Below are 16,297 nucleotides of genomic sequence, written 5' to 3'. Positions count from 1 at the left end.
TGGAGAGAGTGGCCAGGTGATGCCGACTGACAATCTAGATCTTCAACTTGAGACAACAAGAGCAGGAGGTCATGCTCCTAGTCTATTCCTTGCCATTCCTTGACCTAGGGTGATGGGCAGGTAAGATGCGGTAGTGGTGACTGGGCCTTCCACCACACAAAGCTTTGGTATTTATTGTGGCTCCTTCTCCTGATTGCAGATATAACATTAGATCAACAAACATGTGTGGAATATTTATTGACCTTCCAACATTTGGCTGCCAGCATTGTTTTCTTTGTAAATTTCAGATTAATCGAGCCCCAAGCTTCGGAACTGATCAGAAAATAGACTATGATGTAAAAAGGGGTGTGTTGCTCAATGCACTGAAGCTACTAAACATCAGGTAAAGTATTTCCCCCATTTGTTGGAACTTTTCCCATACTTGGCATAGGTAAATCACTTGTATATGAAATTGGCTTGTAGTCATTTGTATTTTTTTTACTTTGAATTTTTAATTTCATTTTTTAAACCCATATAGTTTTTTAAAAATATTTTCCCCTTCTTCCTGTAAACTCCTTTTCCTCACTCCCCTTCCCATATAATACTCTACACCTGCAGTAATTATGGTTAAATTATAGTAAGTACTGGGAATATAAAGTCTCCTATGATTCCTAGGTTTCTGGCTTGGATTGTTTGATAATATGTCATTCATTGAGATAAAGATTATAGCAGAGTTATAAATGGGGAGGAGTGATGGAAGAAGAGAGGGCACAGAAGGGAGAGATATAATTCAATTTTAAACACACTAATTTTTTATTTGTTCTAATTACTGTATATGAGAGTAGAATGCATTTTGACATATCATACATAAATGGAGTATAACTTCTCATTCTTCTGATTGTACAGGATGTAGGATCACACCGGTCATATAATCATATATGCATATAGGGTAATGATGTCTGATTCATCCTACTGTTCTTCCCACCCCTATGTCCCCTCCCTTCCCTTTACTCCCCTCTGTCTAGACAAAATACCTCTATTCTTCACCTCCTCTCTTATTGTGAATTAGCATTTGCATATCACAGAAAATATCCAGCCTTGGATTCATTGGGATTGGCTTATTTTGCTTAGCATGATATTCTTCAGCTCCATCCATTTACTTGCAAATACCATCATTTCTTTCTTCTTTAAGGCTGAGTAATATTCCATTGTGTATGTATACCACATTTTCTTTATCCATTCAACTGTTGAAGGGGGCACCTATGTTGGTTCTATAGTTTAGCTGCTGTGAATTGAGCTGCTGTAAACATTGATGTGACTGTGTCATTGTAGTATGCTGATTTTAAGTCCTTTGGGTATAAACCGGGGAATGGGATAATTGGTCAAATGGTTGTTCTATTCCAAGTTTTCTGAGGAATCTCCATACTGCTTTCCATAGTGGTCACACCAATTTGCAGCCCCACCAGCAATGTATGAATATATCTTTTTCCCTATGTCCTTGCTAACTGCTATTGTTGCTTGTATTCTTGTTAATTGCCATTCTGACTGAAGTGAGATGAAATCTTACTGTAGTTTTAATTTACATTTCTCTAATTACCAGAGATGTTGAACATTTTTTTCATGTATTTGTTGATCGATTGTATATCTTTTTCTGAGAAGTGTCTGTTCAGCTCCTTAGTCCATTTATTGATTGGGTTGTTTTTTAAATTTTTTTTTAATATCTCCTGGAGATTAATGCTCTATCTGAGGTGTATGAATATGTTAATTTAAAGATGATTTGAGACACAGAGATAGAATTGTTAAATGGTAAATTTGATACATAGGGACTCAGGAGGTAGAGATATCTGATTGACACTCATGTACAGATTGCAGTTGATTCTAATGAATAAGATCAGACAGTTGGATTCTGTATTTTAAGAACTAAAGAGGGGCAGAGTCAGAGCACCAAGAGATGCTAGCATTTGAAGAGATTTTTATAAGCTCTGATATTCTGATCAGATAGTTTCCATACTATAAGACAGAGTTTAACTCCTTTATATTACATACAAGGTACTTTTTGATCTGGCCCTTGCATCTCTCTCCAACCCAATCATTTCTTGTTCTTTTTTCTCTGCCTTGGGATTGATTTTTCTAAGAACTTTTTTGTGTTGTTCTCATTAATATGCTTTTTCACTTTCTTACATTTAATATTCATGCACCTTTGTCCCTCTGGTGAATGTCAAATATTTTTAATTGTGGTAAAATATAGTTAGCATAAAATTTACCATCTTAACCATTTTTAAGTGTACAGTTGAGTGGCATTAAGTACATTCACAGTATTATGTAATTATCACCACCCTGTGAGAACTCTTCATCTTGCAAAATTGAAACTCTACACCATTTGGTCCTAACTCCTCATTCACCTCACCTCCTAGTTTCTGGAAACCACCATTACACTTTTGATGAATTTGAGTGCCCTATTTTTATCTCATAAGAGTGCAATCATTTGGTATTTGTCTCTTTGTTAGTGGCACATTTCACTTAGCATGGCTTCAGGTTCATTGTAACTTGTGTCAGAATTTCTTTCCTTTTTAAAAAAGTCAGAGTAACATTTCTTTGTATGTTGTCTTAGATTGTTTTCTGAAGGGATACCTGACACTAGGAAATCTATAGACAACAGGTTTACTGAGGTGACAATTCTAGAGATCCAAAAGCATGGAGCAGGCATCTGCTCAGCTTCTTGTGAGGACTTCATGTTGCAGGGTAGAAAAGAGCAAAGAAAAGAGAGGCATGCAGAAGAGCACATTTACAATAGTGAATCAGGAGAAGCTGATCTGTTTTATAAACAACCATTTCTCGCGGTAACTAATTCAGTGCCGTAGTATCCATCTCAATGCTACAAGGCTTAATGCAGTCTCAAGAGAACTAACCTAGTCTCTGTAGAAAATCATTAATCCATTCCTGACAATGGTGCCACAATGATGTAATCACCTGACACTGGGTTCTACCTGTTAAAGGTCCCATCACCTCTCAGTACTGTTAAATTGGGGACCAATAGCACATGAAATTTGGGGGGAAATATCATAACCAAACCATAGCATAATATTGATCATATGTTTGTCAACTCATTCTTTTTTTGAATTTTTAAATATTTTTAAGTTTTCTGCGGACACAACATCTTTGTTTGTATGTGGTGCTGAGGATCGAACCCGGGCTGCACGCATGCCAGGCGAGCGCGCTACCTCTTGAGCCACATCCCCAGCCCCTGTCAACTCATTCTTAAAACCTTGCTCAAGCTTAATTTCCTGTTTGAAGCCTTTATTAAAGAATCATGGCTCACTTCTCCCTTTGTGCTATCATGATACTCTCACTTTGCATCCATCTCCCCACTCTGTTTAAACTGTCACCTCCTTGAGGGCAATGGCTCTATTTCTCTTTGCTTCTCCTGGGCTATATCTACAACTAGTATAGAGTGAGCAGTAAATATAATTTGGGTTGGAAGACAAGCCTAGAGGAAGGACATTTCATTTAAGTTAACTACTTGTTGAAAAATAGGTAAGTGGAAAGACAAAGCAAAGCATGTTCATAAATCTTCCAGTGATTCTGTACTTCTGCAGCATGGAGCAATATGAGACAAATGGTTAGAGAAATCCCTTGGATGGATTCACAGGGTAATGAGTAGTGGGAAGGAATCAAGAAAGTCATGAACAAAAATTTTTAGGACAGTGTATGGACATAGTTGAGTAGAAAAATGCTGATTAAAATGCTAAGTGAATCAGAATATTTCGGTCTTTGGTTAAATTTTTTTCTGGTCTGTGAAGTAAGTGCTGAGAGTCATTAGGTCTAACTTATGCCTGTAGTTATAGAAATGCAAACCAAGTTTTACAATGACAGTATTCTAAAGGCCAAATGTAAAGAAAATGATCTAATTAAAATATCATTATCATCTTAATCATAGTTGCAGTTCAAGAGCTATCTTGTAGTACTGGTATTATAGTCTGATTTGTGAATTAAAGATTTAATTTTCCTGCTTATTACTTTGCTATTTTTTTAAATGAAAGGCCATATAATAATAGTAATTTAAAAAAACTCAGTGTGGTTGTCTTTTATTCATTTTTTAATGTGTCTGAGAGGACTTCTGTGTGAGCTTGTTTTTGTTACTTTTCTGTTCATATGTGTTTGAGCTGTTTGTGTGTCAGTATCCTTGACTGTCAGAGTCTTGTTTGCTGTGGATGGCATCTAGGTCTATGTTTATTTCTTTTCTAGCATATTAATTAAAATATCTCATTCCTTCTGTATTCGTCTTACTTTTCTTTTTCCTTTAAAAAATTTTACTTCCTTCTCCCCCCCTCCTTATTTTCTGTTTGGTCTTTTCCCCTTTATATTGTTTTCACTTTTTCCTTTCCCTCTCCTACCTGTAAACTGCATTCTATATAGAAATGATTTTTCTATATGAAATGGAATATAAAAAAGATCAAGTATCAAGAGCTACCTCAACCACTGCATTACCTCTTCCCTTCACTGAGAAAACTCGAAGACAAATTGTCTTCATCATTGGAAAAATGATATTCATAATTACCCACTCAGGAAAATCAGAAATTTTGGTATGATTACGAGTTTATTCCTTTTCCTTATTCTGCACATTGAATTAGTCACCAGAGCATTCCCATTCTTTCTCTAAAATATTCTTCTAAACTCACTCTTTCTTTAACACGCTGCTTCCCTGGTCCAGGTCTTCATATTTCCTATTGTTAGTGAAATAGTATCTCATCTTCCTACTTCTGTCCTCATCCTCTTCTAGGCCACCATACACCACACATACTGCCAAGGCCATAATCTTTATTTAACATATGCAAATATAATTATACCCCTCTTCTTTAAAAATTCATGTCTTTTTAATTGCCTAAAGATAAATTTGAAACTCAGTAACCTAGTGTTAACTCCTTATGATTACCTGAGTATCCTGCATTCACCTGTGGGTCCAACTGTACTGAATGGTTTCCAATGTTCTGGATATGTTTGTTTATTTTCTCGAATTATTTCTTTTATCCTGACCACCTGTTGAATGCCTACCACTGAAGCTTCAGTGTTGTCCTGAAAGAGAATGGATCAATTTCCTAGCACTCCTACAAGTTGGGGTTGTGAGGGAATATATACTTGAGGCAGTAGCAATTTCTTTACTGTCCAGAGTCTTGATCTCATATTTTCCTGGAAATCTTCTGATGAATTGAATGGGACCATATGTGAACTTAAGCACGTCTTTTACCTCTCCACGGCAGAAGGTGGCCAAATGATATTATGTCCAGTTCCTTTTGATTTGCATCCATACCTGCCAAGATAATAACAATATGAGGCATAGGCATATAAGCTCTGTTTTTCTCCCTAAGGCTGAGGGCAGAATTCGCTATGATTTTCCTTTATTCCTGAATTCCACCCTGTTCTTGAGAAGTCTTTCAGGGGTCATATGTAGGAGTACAAACTGGAAGAGTTAGAGAAGAGACCTCAGACTCATTGCACCAGCCAAATGGAGGGAAACAGGAAAAAGTGTCTCAGTGGAAAATATTTCAGGATTGGGTTTCTTCTATAAAAAACAGAGACTTATAACTAAATTTTTATGAATAAGCCAAAAATTAGAAAGAATGTGCAATTTTTTCAAACAAATAATGACTGTTAGGCTGGAATTTCAGTCATAACTGAAAATGTGCTCAGGAGTGGTCAGTATAAATGAGAGTGCTTAAATATAAATAGAATTGGTTGAAGTGGGAGAAGAGAATGACTAGTTACCTATTAATAGCACCACAAATTGATTTTTATAAGATCTCTAGGAGGGAAACATTATTATTTTTAATAAAAAATATGTGGGAAATAGACTTAGCACTTAATTGACCAGTGTCAGATTGTATAGCTGCTAAGGTGTTAGTATGGAATATCAAACTGGGACTCTCTGACTCTTGAAGCAAGCATATAGTATTTCCATTTTATCTTGGTATCATCTGTTTACCATGCAGAGTTCCATATTTGGTGGGTGATTAGATGAATATATGTGAATATATAAAATCAACTTTTATTTCAATCTGCACTCTCTCTGTATATCTACAAATGCTCCTCATAGGAATAAGATTGGAACTTGTTTGAATTCTAGCATATGGTCTTGTGTTTCGTATTTTAGGACCAGCGATAAAAGGAGAAACTTGGCCAAACAAAAAGCTGAGGCTCAAAAGAGGCTTTATGGTCAAAATTCAATAAAAAGACTCTTACCAGGTTCCTCAGACTGGGAACAGCAGAGACACCAACTGGAGAGGCGGAAAGAAGAGTTGGTATGAACATTTTAGCAATGTATCCACAATTTCAATTGCATGACTCATGCATTGGGTTTTATTTGTAAACTCTTTATTTCTAGAAAGAGAGACTTGCTCAAATACGGAAGCAGATTTCAAGAGAAGAACATGAAAATCGACATATGGGGAATTATAGGTAACTTTGCTGCCATTTTTGTATGGACTGAAGGAAGTGAAGTGTCAAATAATCATTCTATATTTTTAGACCTTTTATGCTCACTTGAAGTACAGTTCTTTTCATTCTTAGAATGTGCTTTTTTGCTTAATATCTTTAAAGGAAGAAAAGGTAGTCAGCTAGTGAGCAAGTAGTGGTTCAGACTTGACAAATCTCCTGCCAGCTCTCCTTCCAACAGGCCTGTGGAGGGCCTGTGGGGAGTCTTTTTAATCAGCCATTCTGGGCCTGGATTTGGTTATTATACACTATTTTAAGAAAGTGGAAATTTAGGTTCTAATAGTTTTCTGCCAACTCATAGTGGTTGCTGTTCTTTAAACTCAAATTCTAAGGAAATGGAAGAAATAAGAAAATATTTGAAGAAGTCAGGTAGAGACAGTAGACAGGGTTTGGACTGTGTTAAACTGGTACCCCTCATAGTATCATCCTTGACAAGGATCTAAAGAGGCCCTTTAAGCTCCTGTGCTCTAGGAAGGTTGTCCCTCCTTCCCAGCTTGACCTTGCTTCAATTGGCATAAGAATGTATGGGCATAGAGTTTCTTACAGGTGTCTTTCCTGTTCTTAGCACCCACCTCCTTAGTAGTGAGGGGAACACATTCTTCCCAACCTACCACTACCTAGTCTTCACTCCATCACCCCAAAACAAGCCATTAAGACTGATGCTGCATTTTTGCATGCTTCTGTCACTACATGAAGTCAAAACTTCCCCAGTATTCCTCATCATCTGAACACTCTCCCACAAAGTTCTGTGTTTTACCAATTCAACCAATTGCAGTCACTTTCTCTGAAACAAACCCTTATATCTTATCTTCTGGAACTACTTTGTGTAATGATACTTCTCTAGATAAGCATTAATTTGTATGGGTAACACAAAAATTTGTGAACTTCTCAAAACTATCTTTGTTTCTAGCAGTTATCAATATTAACTAGCATGGAGCAAGAAGGCAATGGTTTTCTAAACAATTATCTTAACTACTGAGCTGTGATTACTTCTTTTAAACAAATTGGGTTATCTGATTTTTTTTTTGTAGACGAATTTATCCTCCAGATGATAAAACACTGCTTGAGAAGTATGAAAATTTGTTGGCTGTTGCCTTTCAGACCTTCCTTTCAGGAAGAGCAGCCTCATTCCAGCGAGAGCTGAATAATCCTTTGAAAAAAATGAAGGTAAGAGATGAGCATTGATACAGAGAAAAAAGGATGGAACCTAATAATAGTGTGTCTATAAAAACAGCCCACCTTCATCCTCCATGTGAAAGCACTATACTGTGATTTTATAGTGCACTTTAGGCTTTTCATTTTAACAGTTGGTAGTGTTTTACTACGAAAGGGACTTCATCAATAAGATGTCTAACAGGACAAATTATGGAGTAGAGAATTTTGATATAATATTGTAATTATCATATGTCAAGAACATTCTTATTACACCGATTTTTTTTTTGTATAACTGGATAAAGAAATCCATTGAATTAACTTTGTGGTTTGTGACACTCTTGTTATTTGGATTATAATTAACACCATGCAGCATTTTTTCTTGATAATATATATATATTATCTAGTATGAGAGCAAGTAAACCATACACAAACACACACACACATATACACACACACACACACAAATACACACGTTTACCCTAATAAAAGGTCTATTTCTCAGTTGGTAGAGTGCTTGCCTCGAATGCACAATACCCTGGGTTCAAACCCCAGCACCACAAAAAAAAAAAAAGAAGAAGAAGAAGATTTACACTAGTATGGCAATTTGTAAATCAATGGATGTGTAACTGATGTGATTCTGCAATCTGTGTATGGGGTGAAGGTGGGCGTTCATAACCCACTTGAATCAAAGTGTGGAATATGATATGTCAAGAAATTTGTAATGTTTTGAACAACCCACAATAAAAAATTAAAAAAAAAAATAAAAAAATAAAAGGTCTATTAGTTGTCTATTTGCTTGCTCTTTGTTCTGCAATATTTCTGGGGGCCATTGAGTGGTTCTTTCACTGGTCTTGCCTGGAGTCAATCAAGAAATATTCAGATAAATGTTTCTTGCACTCACTAAGGGCTAGAATTCCAAGGTGGTTTCACTCATGTATTTGGTACATCAAATCAGATAGCTGGAGTATCAGGGAGCTGACTGAGTGTATCTTTCTCTTTATGTGGCCTCTCAACATGGTAGCCAGATCTCTTAATAATAGTATCTCAGTGTTCTCTTCCAAAAGGTAGTATATTAAGGGGATTCTCTGTCTCCCAGCAGAATCTCTTACTTGCCTATGATAGATCTGATTTTTGCCCACAAACGCTCAGTCTTGGCAAAGGACCCAAAGTAGAAAGTGGTAATTCATCTTTGTTCATTTGGGAAGAACTTACCTTTCTCTGGAATTTGTTCTTTCACACTATTTTTTAGCTATGGCTTTCTGTTTTAAAAAATCTGTTTAGTTCATCAGATAATTTTTGGCTGCTACAATGAAAGCATTATCTGTTGTGATCTTTCTTCTGAACAGAAGCAGAACTCTGTGGGATCTTTTTAAAAATGCTGTTATCCACGGAATTCATTATAGGATTATTATTTTGTCAAAACTATAATGAGTCTTTTGGTGTTTTATTAGCTAATCTTCCGTATATTGGGATGAAGAATAACTTATTTTAAAAATTTCTCTTGTATAGTGAAACGTCTGTATTTCAAAAAACACTTATGGGGAAGTTGAAACACAAATCATGAATATTAAATAAAGTTCTGATTTTTATAGGTGGAAAATAAGTAACAGTGAAGCAGTTGATTAAACCTCTTTCAGTATAGCTACTTCTTTGGTTTGTTCAACATCCACTGGGGTGTATGTTTATATTTTTTCCTTTTGACTTCAAAATGTCTCTGTAAGAGCATAAGAGACTGGTATTAGGGTGCTTCTGGATTGACACTCTCATTAATGCCTATAGAAAAAAAAAGATGCTTCATGAAGCCCTAAAAATACTTTTGTGCAGGGCTAGTGTTGTGGCTCAGTGGTAGAGCACTTGCCTAGCATGTGTGAGGCCCTAGGATTGATCCCCAGCACTACATAAAACTAACTAAATAAAAGTATTATGTCCATCTACAGCTAAAAATATTTTTAAAAATACTTTTGTGCAATATCAAAAATTTATAAAAATTTTCATTAAGTGTTGCCAAATACTAATATTAGATTGATTATAAATGAAATTCTTAGTATAATCACCAATTTTCTGTCTGGAGTTTTAGTATTTTTTGGAGTAATTAGTACTGGAATGATTAGTTGAAGTTATAGTCTAGAAAATTCTGTGCTTCCAGAGATTTGAGTGTCCAAAATGCACTAAATTATTGAAGTACTATATTCTAAGATTTTAATAATATATCATAATAGAAGGAAACATTTGTTTATGATAATTATTACTCAATAGATTTCAACTATATATTATTTGCATTGCCAGACTTTAGTGAAAGTTTCAAGAGAATTTGCCATAATCCTTTAGTTCCCCTTCTTTGATCTGAAAGATCTTCACTAAGTAGTTTTAAAAGTGCTCCTTGTACATTATTTTATGGAGATTAATGAAGTTGGAAAAATTTTAGAGTCCATTAGTGATCATGATTTAAATTAAAATGTTTTTTGAAGGAGGAAGATATTTTGGATCTTCTGGAACAGTGTGAAATTGATGATGAAAAATTGATGGGAAAAGCTACCAGGCCTCGAGGACCAAAGGTGCAGTATTTCAACCTTTCTGTATGTAAAAGTAAATGCTACCACGTGCAGCTGGCTTTCCCTTGATATTTCTCATTTTAAGAGTGGTGCCACTTTGAAGGAGCACAGGTGGAGTTGGAAAGATGGTGCTATCTCACACTCAGGAGTTTTGTTTCGTTTCCTTTTTCTTGGCTTTTTCCCTAGTGCTAGTAAGAACCTTAGGAGTCAGGCTAAGAGGGTCCAAGAACTAGTGTTCTTATTCTAAAGTCACTATTAAGTTTTCTTTTTATCTTTTAGACCAATAATTATCAAGGAAACATGTAGCATTAGAGATAAGAAAAATCATGACCCTGAAGACTCATATTGATAATTGAGTCAGCAACAACAATAGTGTTTTAATAAAAGTAAGTACAGATCCTAGGAATAAATAATAAGGTGTCATGTAGGTAAGAAAGGGCAGGAGTTTGCTTTACATGCATCTGCTCTGTTGTGGTGACATCTATATGTTTTTCTGACATCTGTTGAAGTTTTTGCTAGTGGAGAAAGAGTTGAATTTGAAAAATCTTGGAAACATTTTTCATCCTGTTTCTTTTACCTTGTATTTCAGCATTACTAAACTATGTCTGCATGGTCAGACAGTCATGCTTTGTTGTGCTGTCATGCTTTTTCAAGCCTCTGGAATGCCTGCTTACCAAAAAAAATAATAAATAAATAAATAAATAAATTCATGATTTGATGCTTGATTGGAGACCCTTTCCTAATCTGCTGCCTTTGTGAGACCTGCCCTCTTTCTCCCAGTTGACACAGTTGCCCTCCTTCTCTTGCTATGCCATAAACAACACTTTACAGAGCAGTTATGACAAATAACTATTTGCCTGTTGGCCTTAGTATAAGGTGGTTGAGCTCCTTGAGGTGGAAAGTGCATTTTCATCTTTTATCTCTGCTGTGTAACGTTGCCTGGCACATCATAAATTCTCAAACTCTGTTAGTTCAATTTGTTAAATATGTTCATAAGGGCTTCTTTGGCAAGTGGAAGATCAGATTGATAAACCCCAAAGCAGGAGACCATGTAACAAATATGCAATAGAGAATGTAAAGTGCTACAGTGGCTTAGAGAAGCACAGGATCAGTAGCTATAATGGGAATGACCTCGTAAAGACTTTGCTGTTTTTAACTGGATTTTCAAAAATGAGAAGTACTCCACACCTTTAAGAGGGGTGGAAGAACATTCATGGTAGAGGGAAACTTAAAGGCATAGATAGACTTGACGGTGTGTTATAGAAACAAGGAAAAGTTTGGTATGACTCAAGTGGAAGGTTCTTGAAGGGTGAAATTGTGTAAGATGGGTCTGGTGAGAGATCATATCTAAGTAGATTTTTGGAGGACACTTTCTGATTATCTGCTCTGTTTTTAGGCACTGTGGAATAGGTAGTTGAAAATTCCTTTGGAATAAACATGGAGTTATTTGTAGAAATGAATACCTTCATAAATCTTGGCTTTATTTTGGGAAATATTGGGAAGTTTCTAATCTTATGTATCAGTTATTGCAGTTTGGCAAATCATACACCAAACCTCCTGGGGGTAGATGGCAAAATGGCAAATGCGAAAACCCCGAGGTAGTCAGACACTGTTGTTTCCCTCATATAAGATTGGCCATCCAAACAAAAGTACAACTTCTTGTAGGGCAGAATTCACATTGTGTGTGTGTATACATAATACACACACAAAAATATATATATATGTACATAAATAATATATATAAAATACATATTTTGGGTACTGAGGATTGAATCAGGGATACTTAACCATTGAGCCACATCCCTAGCTGAGGCTAGTTTTGAACTCCTGATCCTCCTGCCTTAGCCTCCTGAGCTGCTGGGATTATAGGGTTGTGCCGCTGTGCCCAACATTGTATATTTTTTAATCCCTTTCATTTTAGGCAAGTTGTGGGAGCTAAAAATGTATTTGTTGAAATGAAAAGAAATGAGCATATCCTGTAATTGTTAAAGCCAGCAGTATCTCAAAGTTGAAAGCTGCATAATTAGTTTGAAGTAGAAGCATTTTTATAACTTTTATGTTTATGTTTTCAAGGGTCTAAATGGAGCAAACTTCAAAGCAAATTTTCCTTTTTAGAGGGCTGATACTGTGTGCCAAACATTGGTCTCTCTTTTTTGGAGATGACCAAAGTTAAATAAAACTTTCATTTGTATCAGGAGGAATACTAACTTTTTTCTTATTTTAGAATTTAAGAAATATTAATTAGTCACATAAATAATAAATGCCACATATAATATTAGCAACCTCCTTCTTCTTAAGCTGGATGGTAAATATATGGATATTTATCTTATTATTTACAGATATTTTACATAAGACTGATTTTATAGTAAAATTGCACATAAAGATAAGTAGTATGGTTTGTGTCATAACTCAATGCCTATTTCCAAATTCCATTTTAGAGTTGAGGAACTATTGAAAGTTTATCCTGCTGTGATTTCTAATTAATTACTTGAACAGTGTCTTGGTCATAAAGTCCCAAATGCATATATGACACAAAGTTTCAGTGGTATTTTTCCCTATGGTTCTTCATAGTGTCAGACAACTCATTATGTAGTCAGGCTCCTTAAGAAACCTTAAAATGCTTGCTGCCTGAGGGAAGGTACTTCTAGCAAGTCCAAGTGTGCTGCTGTTTCTTCTGTGTGTGCTAAACCTTTGGAGCAACATCCTTCCCCTAGAGATCATATTTCCTAACATTGTCAAAATGTTTGATGATTGTGTTACTGGTAAATGTTTTTATGCACCTCTCTTTGAACATTATTAGTGCTCAGTGAAGATTAAACTATCAAAAGGAGAACAAGTGTTGAAATACAAGTGTGCCTTGGTGTATTAAACCCGTTTCCTGCTTTGGTTATATTTCATCCTTGCAAAGCCTGTAACTTTAAGAAGCTCATGCTTTGGCTTACTATGTATTCCAGGCACTTCACGAAGTGCCATTTCTCTGTCTTTTATCCTACACGATTACACTGGAGAATATACTTCTTTTCAGTGAAATCCCATGGTATGCAAGGATTTCATTATCATGTATGCTAACATCAAAACCTCTTTGTTTGATTTAACACAAGCCTCTCGTATGCAACGGCAGGAACCTCTCCCAGAGGAATAGGAGGCAAAGTGTGTCTGTAACAAATTGTCTGTTAAAATGACTGCATCACAGAATGGTCCTGTTCTCAGTCCTGTGCATTCCTTCTGAAGTGATGCTGTCCCATGCCTTTTTCCTGTAACTTCAGCTGGCATCTTTGGAAACTCATTGATTGGGAGGATGGGAAACAAGCGATTCTGATGAGACGTTTTAAGTCTTTACAGATCTACCTACCCTTCGACCTAGGTCCCATCCTCTAAAAATCTCCATGTCAAACTGATCTTCACATTATTATCATTTTGTAAGCTGTAGCACTGACAATAAAAAGAAGCATGACTCCCTTATGGCCAGACTGGGATTGTCAAAGTAAGGAGTCCTCCGAGAAGAGACATGAGGTATTCATGACCCATTTGGGAAATAGATAATTAGCTAAAACTTTTCATTTTTATATATGAAAAGGGTTAGGGGGTATAGCTCAATAGTAGAGTGTGTGCTTAGTGTGCACCAGGATCAATTTCCAGCACCAGGACTAATATCATCCACGGCAAATTAGTACCTTGCTCCTTGTTGTACCTAGGGCTCTGTTTTAAGATGTGGCCTTACTTATAGAGGCTTCTCTGGTTGTTGCTTTGTGCTCTCTTTGTTCTTCTTCCTTTGCAGCCTTTCTCCCTACACCCCCACATTTATTGAGTGACTTGGTATGGAATGAAGAAAAGCCAATTACCTTTGTGAATTTTGATATCTTTCTGTCACGTTTTCCCTTAGTTTTCTTTTTTTTATTCTTGTTTACAGATACTTCTGGTCTTTGTTATGATCACGTAGAAACATTTTTCATGACTGAGCTATATTATTTAAGAAAGCATATTTTGCAGGAACGACAATCAGTGAGTGCTCTGTAGGCTGAGCAGTCTACAGCAGTAGCCTTCAGTGAAAAGCAGCAAGTGAAGGGGAAATTAAAAATAGCAACTAATCATTTTAATGAGCCTTTTGAAAAATTCTAGCAGAATAACACATTTGCCTCTGTTTCAGCCTCTATGTTCTATGCCAGAGAGTTCCGAGGTAATGAAAAAGCAGAAGTATTGCAGCAGCGACAGCAGTTATGAGAGTAGCGGCAGCTCCTCAGAATCTGACGAAAACGAAGAATACCAAAATAAGAAAGGAGATGAAGAGCAAGTTCCATATGATCTTAAGCACTCCAACCACTGCAAATTAGTTCAACAATCCAGTAAGTCATTTTCTTCCAAGTTAACTAAATATATGAAGAATTAGGGAGTTGAATTTCAACTCAATAAAAGGTCCTTGGACCAAATGAACCCTTGTGTGTGAGAAGACCTGGATTCTACCCCATTTCCTTCCCTACCTAGACTTGGGCATATACATCCATCAAGCCCTGTCAGGTTCTGCAAATAGAAAACAATAGGCTTACCTTAAGGATCCACCCATCTATATTTCATGGTTTTTAAGTATTGCAGTTTTGCATGGGTCTTTCAAAATGTGCCTGACGACTCATCTGCTGGTTATGGTTTTTTAAAACCCATGTAGTCATTTTCCACTTCCCCCTCTCCTGTCACCCTCTTTGTTTGATACCACCACCTATTTTTTAAACTGTATGTATCCCTCTAGGCAATTCACTTGAATGTATCTGTGAGCCACACAATTGTGAAATAGTAGAAGTTTTGTTCCCTCCTATTTTCATCACAGGTAAGCACTAAAGTCAGGGCTTTTGGTGCATAGGAAATATTTAGGAAAGCACTCAACCAACTTCTCAGTCTCCTTCTTTTTATGTTTCCTTTTCTCTCTTTTTTTTCACATTTCCCTTTCTCCTATCTTTCATTCCTTCTTCGATCCCAAGTGCCTTCTACTGTCCTTGTGATTCTTCTTTCATCCACAGATGTCCAACATAACTGATCTGCCTCCAATCCAGGACTTTATTTTTAACACCTGTCTTTGATATGTGATTATGTTCCAGTATGCACTGTTTGCCTAGTGTTCCATGTCGAAGGGTTCTTTTAAAGGGACGACGCGTTCAGTTATGCAGTAAACAGAATTGTGAGCCTTTGTCAATCTCTAGCAATGGCTTAATATGTTAAGTCTCCAGTAATATGGATATCTCCAAACTGGCCTTGCATGATTATGGCAAAATCCATGTGGAATGAAGAATAGATTTTAGAGGAATGGTCTTAATTTTACTTCCAAATTATTCCAGAAAGTTACATCCTACGACTGCTCTTTGAGCATTTGTATATTTGGAAATAATGTGTTTTATGTTCTGTATCATTTGTTTAAGGGGTGTTCACCGACCACCTCTTCCAGAGTTTGTAAGCTATTCTACCTCCTTTTTTTCTTAAGGATTCCTTAAGTACTTTCAATGTGTCTTCAGGTAAAAGCCTCCGTTTCTGTTTTGGAAGTTGAAATTTTCCTGCCCAAGTGTTGTCAGTTTTTGCCAGCTGCTCCTACTAGCTAATTGTCTCTCCATAATAACATCAACTAGTGAGGGGTAAAGGAAAGGTAGAGAAAAAAAAATTGCTGGGGTTCTTATGAGCTTTGAAATTCTTTTTGATTCTCAGACCAATAGATTAAAAAATTGAGATAAGTACAGTTGTGTACTAAAACAGGGTATGGGTTTAAAAAAAATGTTTTGAATATAAATGTTCATTTTAAACTAGCCCAATTCAGTTACAAATCTTTTTCCTTATTAGTTGTATTTTCTTTTATACTCAATTAGGAATTATAACAAGGGTTTCACCTTGTTTTATATTCTCTTTAATCTTACACATTGTACCAACAAATTCTCCTAGAGTTTTGTCACTGAAGTGATGCAAATAACCAAGACATCATCCTGATTATATGCAGCACTATAGTTAACTTGGGAAGTTCAGATTTGTAATGGTTTCAGAGGGCTATGTTTTGGTTTGATCTGAGGTGATCACATAAAAAAACTATATAAAATACTTTCCTTACGTAATTTGTGGAAGTTACTACCATTTTTTTGTTAATCTACCAA

General features: G+C 36.1%; 1 protein-coding gene across 4 annotated transcripts in view; it reads left to right on the top strand.

Annotated features, from left to right (window-relative positions):
- Window positions 1-16,297, top strand: part of Ttll7 (tubulin tyrosine ligase like 7) — a 153,363-nt gene that overhangs the window by 95,017 nt on the left and 42,049 nt on the right. For 3 of the 4 annotated variants that reach the window (XM_071617983.1, XM_071617985.1, XM_071617981.1), the window contains 7 exons: window positions 288-382; window positions 6,128-6,275; window positions 6,359-6,432; window positions 7,500-7,635; window positions 10,092-10,178; window positions 14,323-14,518; window positions 14,917-14,994. In XM_071617983.1, coding sequence (XP_071474084.1) covers window positions 288-382; window positions 6,128-6,275; window positions 6,359-6,432; window positions 7,500-7,635; window positions 10,092-10,178; window positions 14,323-14,518; window positions 14,917-14,994 — 814 coding nt within the window. The remainder of the gene's footprint in view (window positions 1-287; window positions 383-6,127; window positions 6,276-6,358; window positions 6,433-7,499; window positions 7,636-10,091; window positions 10,179-14,322; window positions 14,519-14,916; window positions 14,995-16,297) is intronic. The other variant, XM_071617984.1, reaches the window with a different exon arrangement.

This window comes from Marmota flaviventris, chromosome 10 (assembly GCF_047511675.1).
Source record: "Marmota flaviventris isolate mMarFla1 chromosome 10, mMarFla1.hap1, whole genome shotgun sequence".
NCBI lineage: Eukaryota > Metazoa > Chordata > Mammalia > Rodentia > Sciuridae > Marmota > Marmota flaviventris.
Note: the sequence above shows the minus strand (reverse complement) of the source record. Positions and strands in the feature narration are given on the sequence as shown.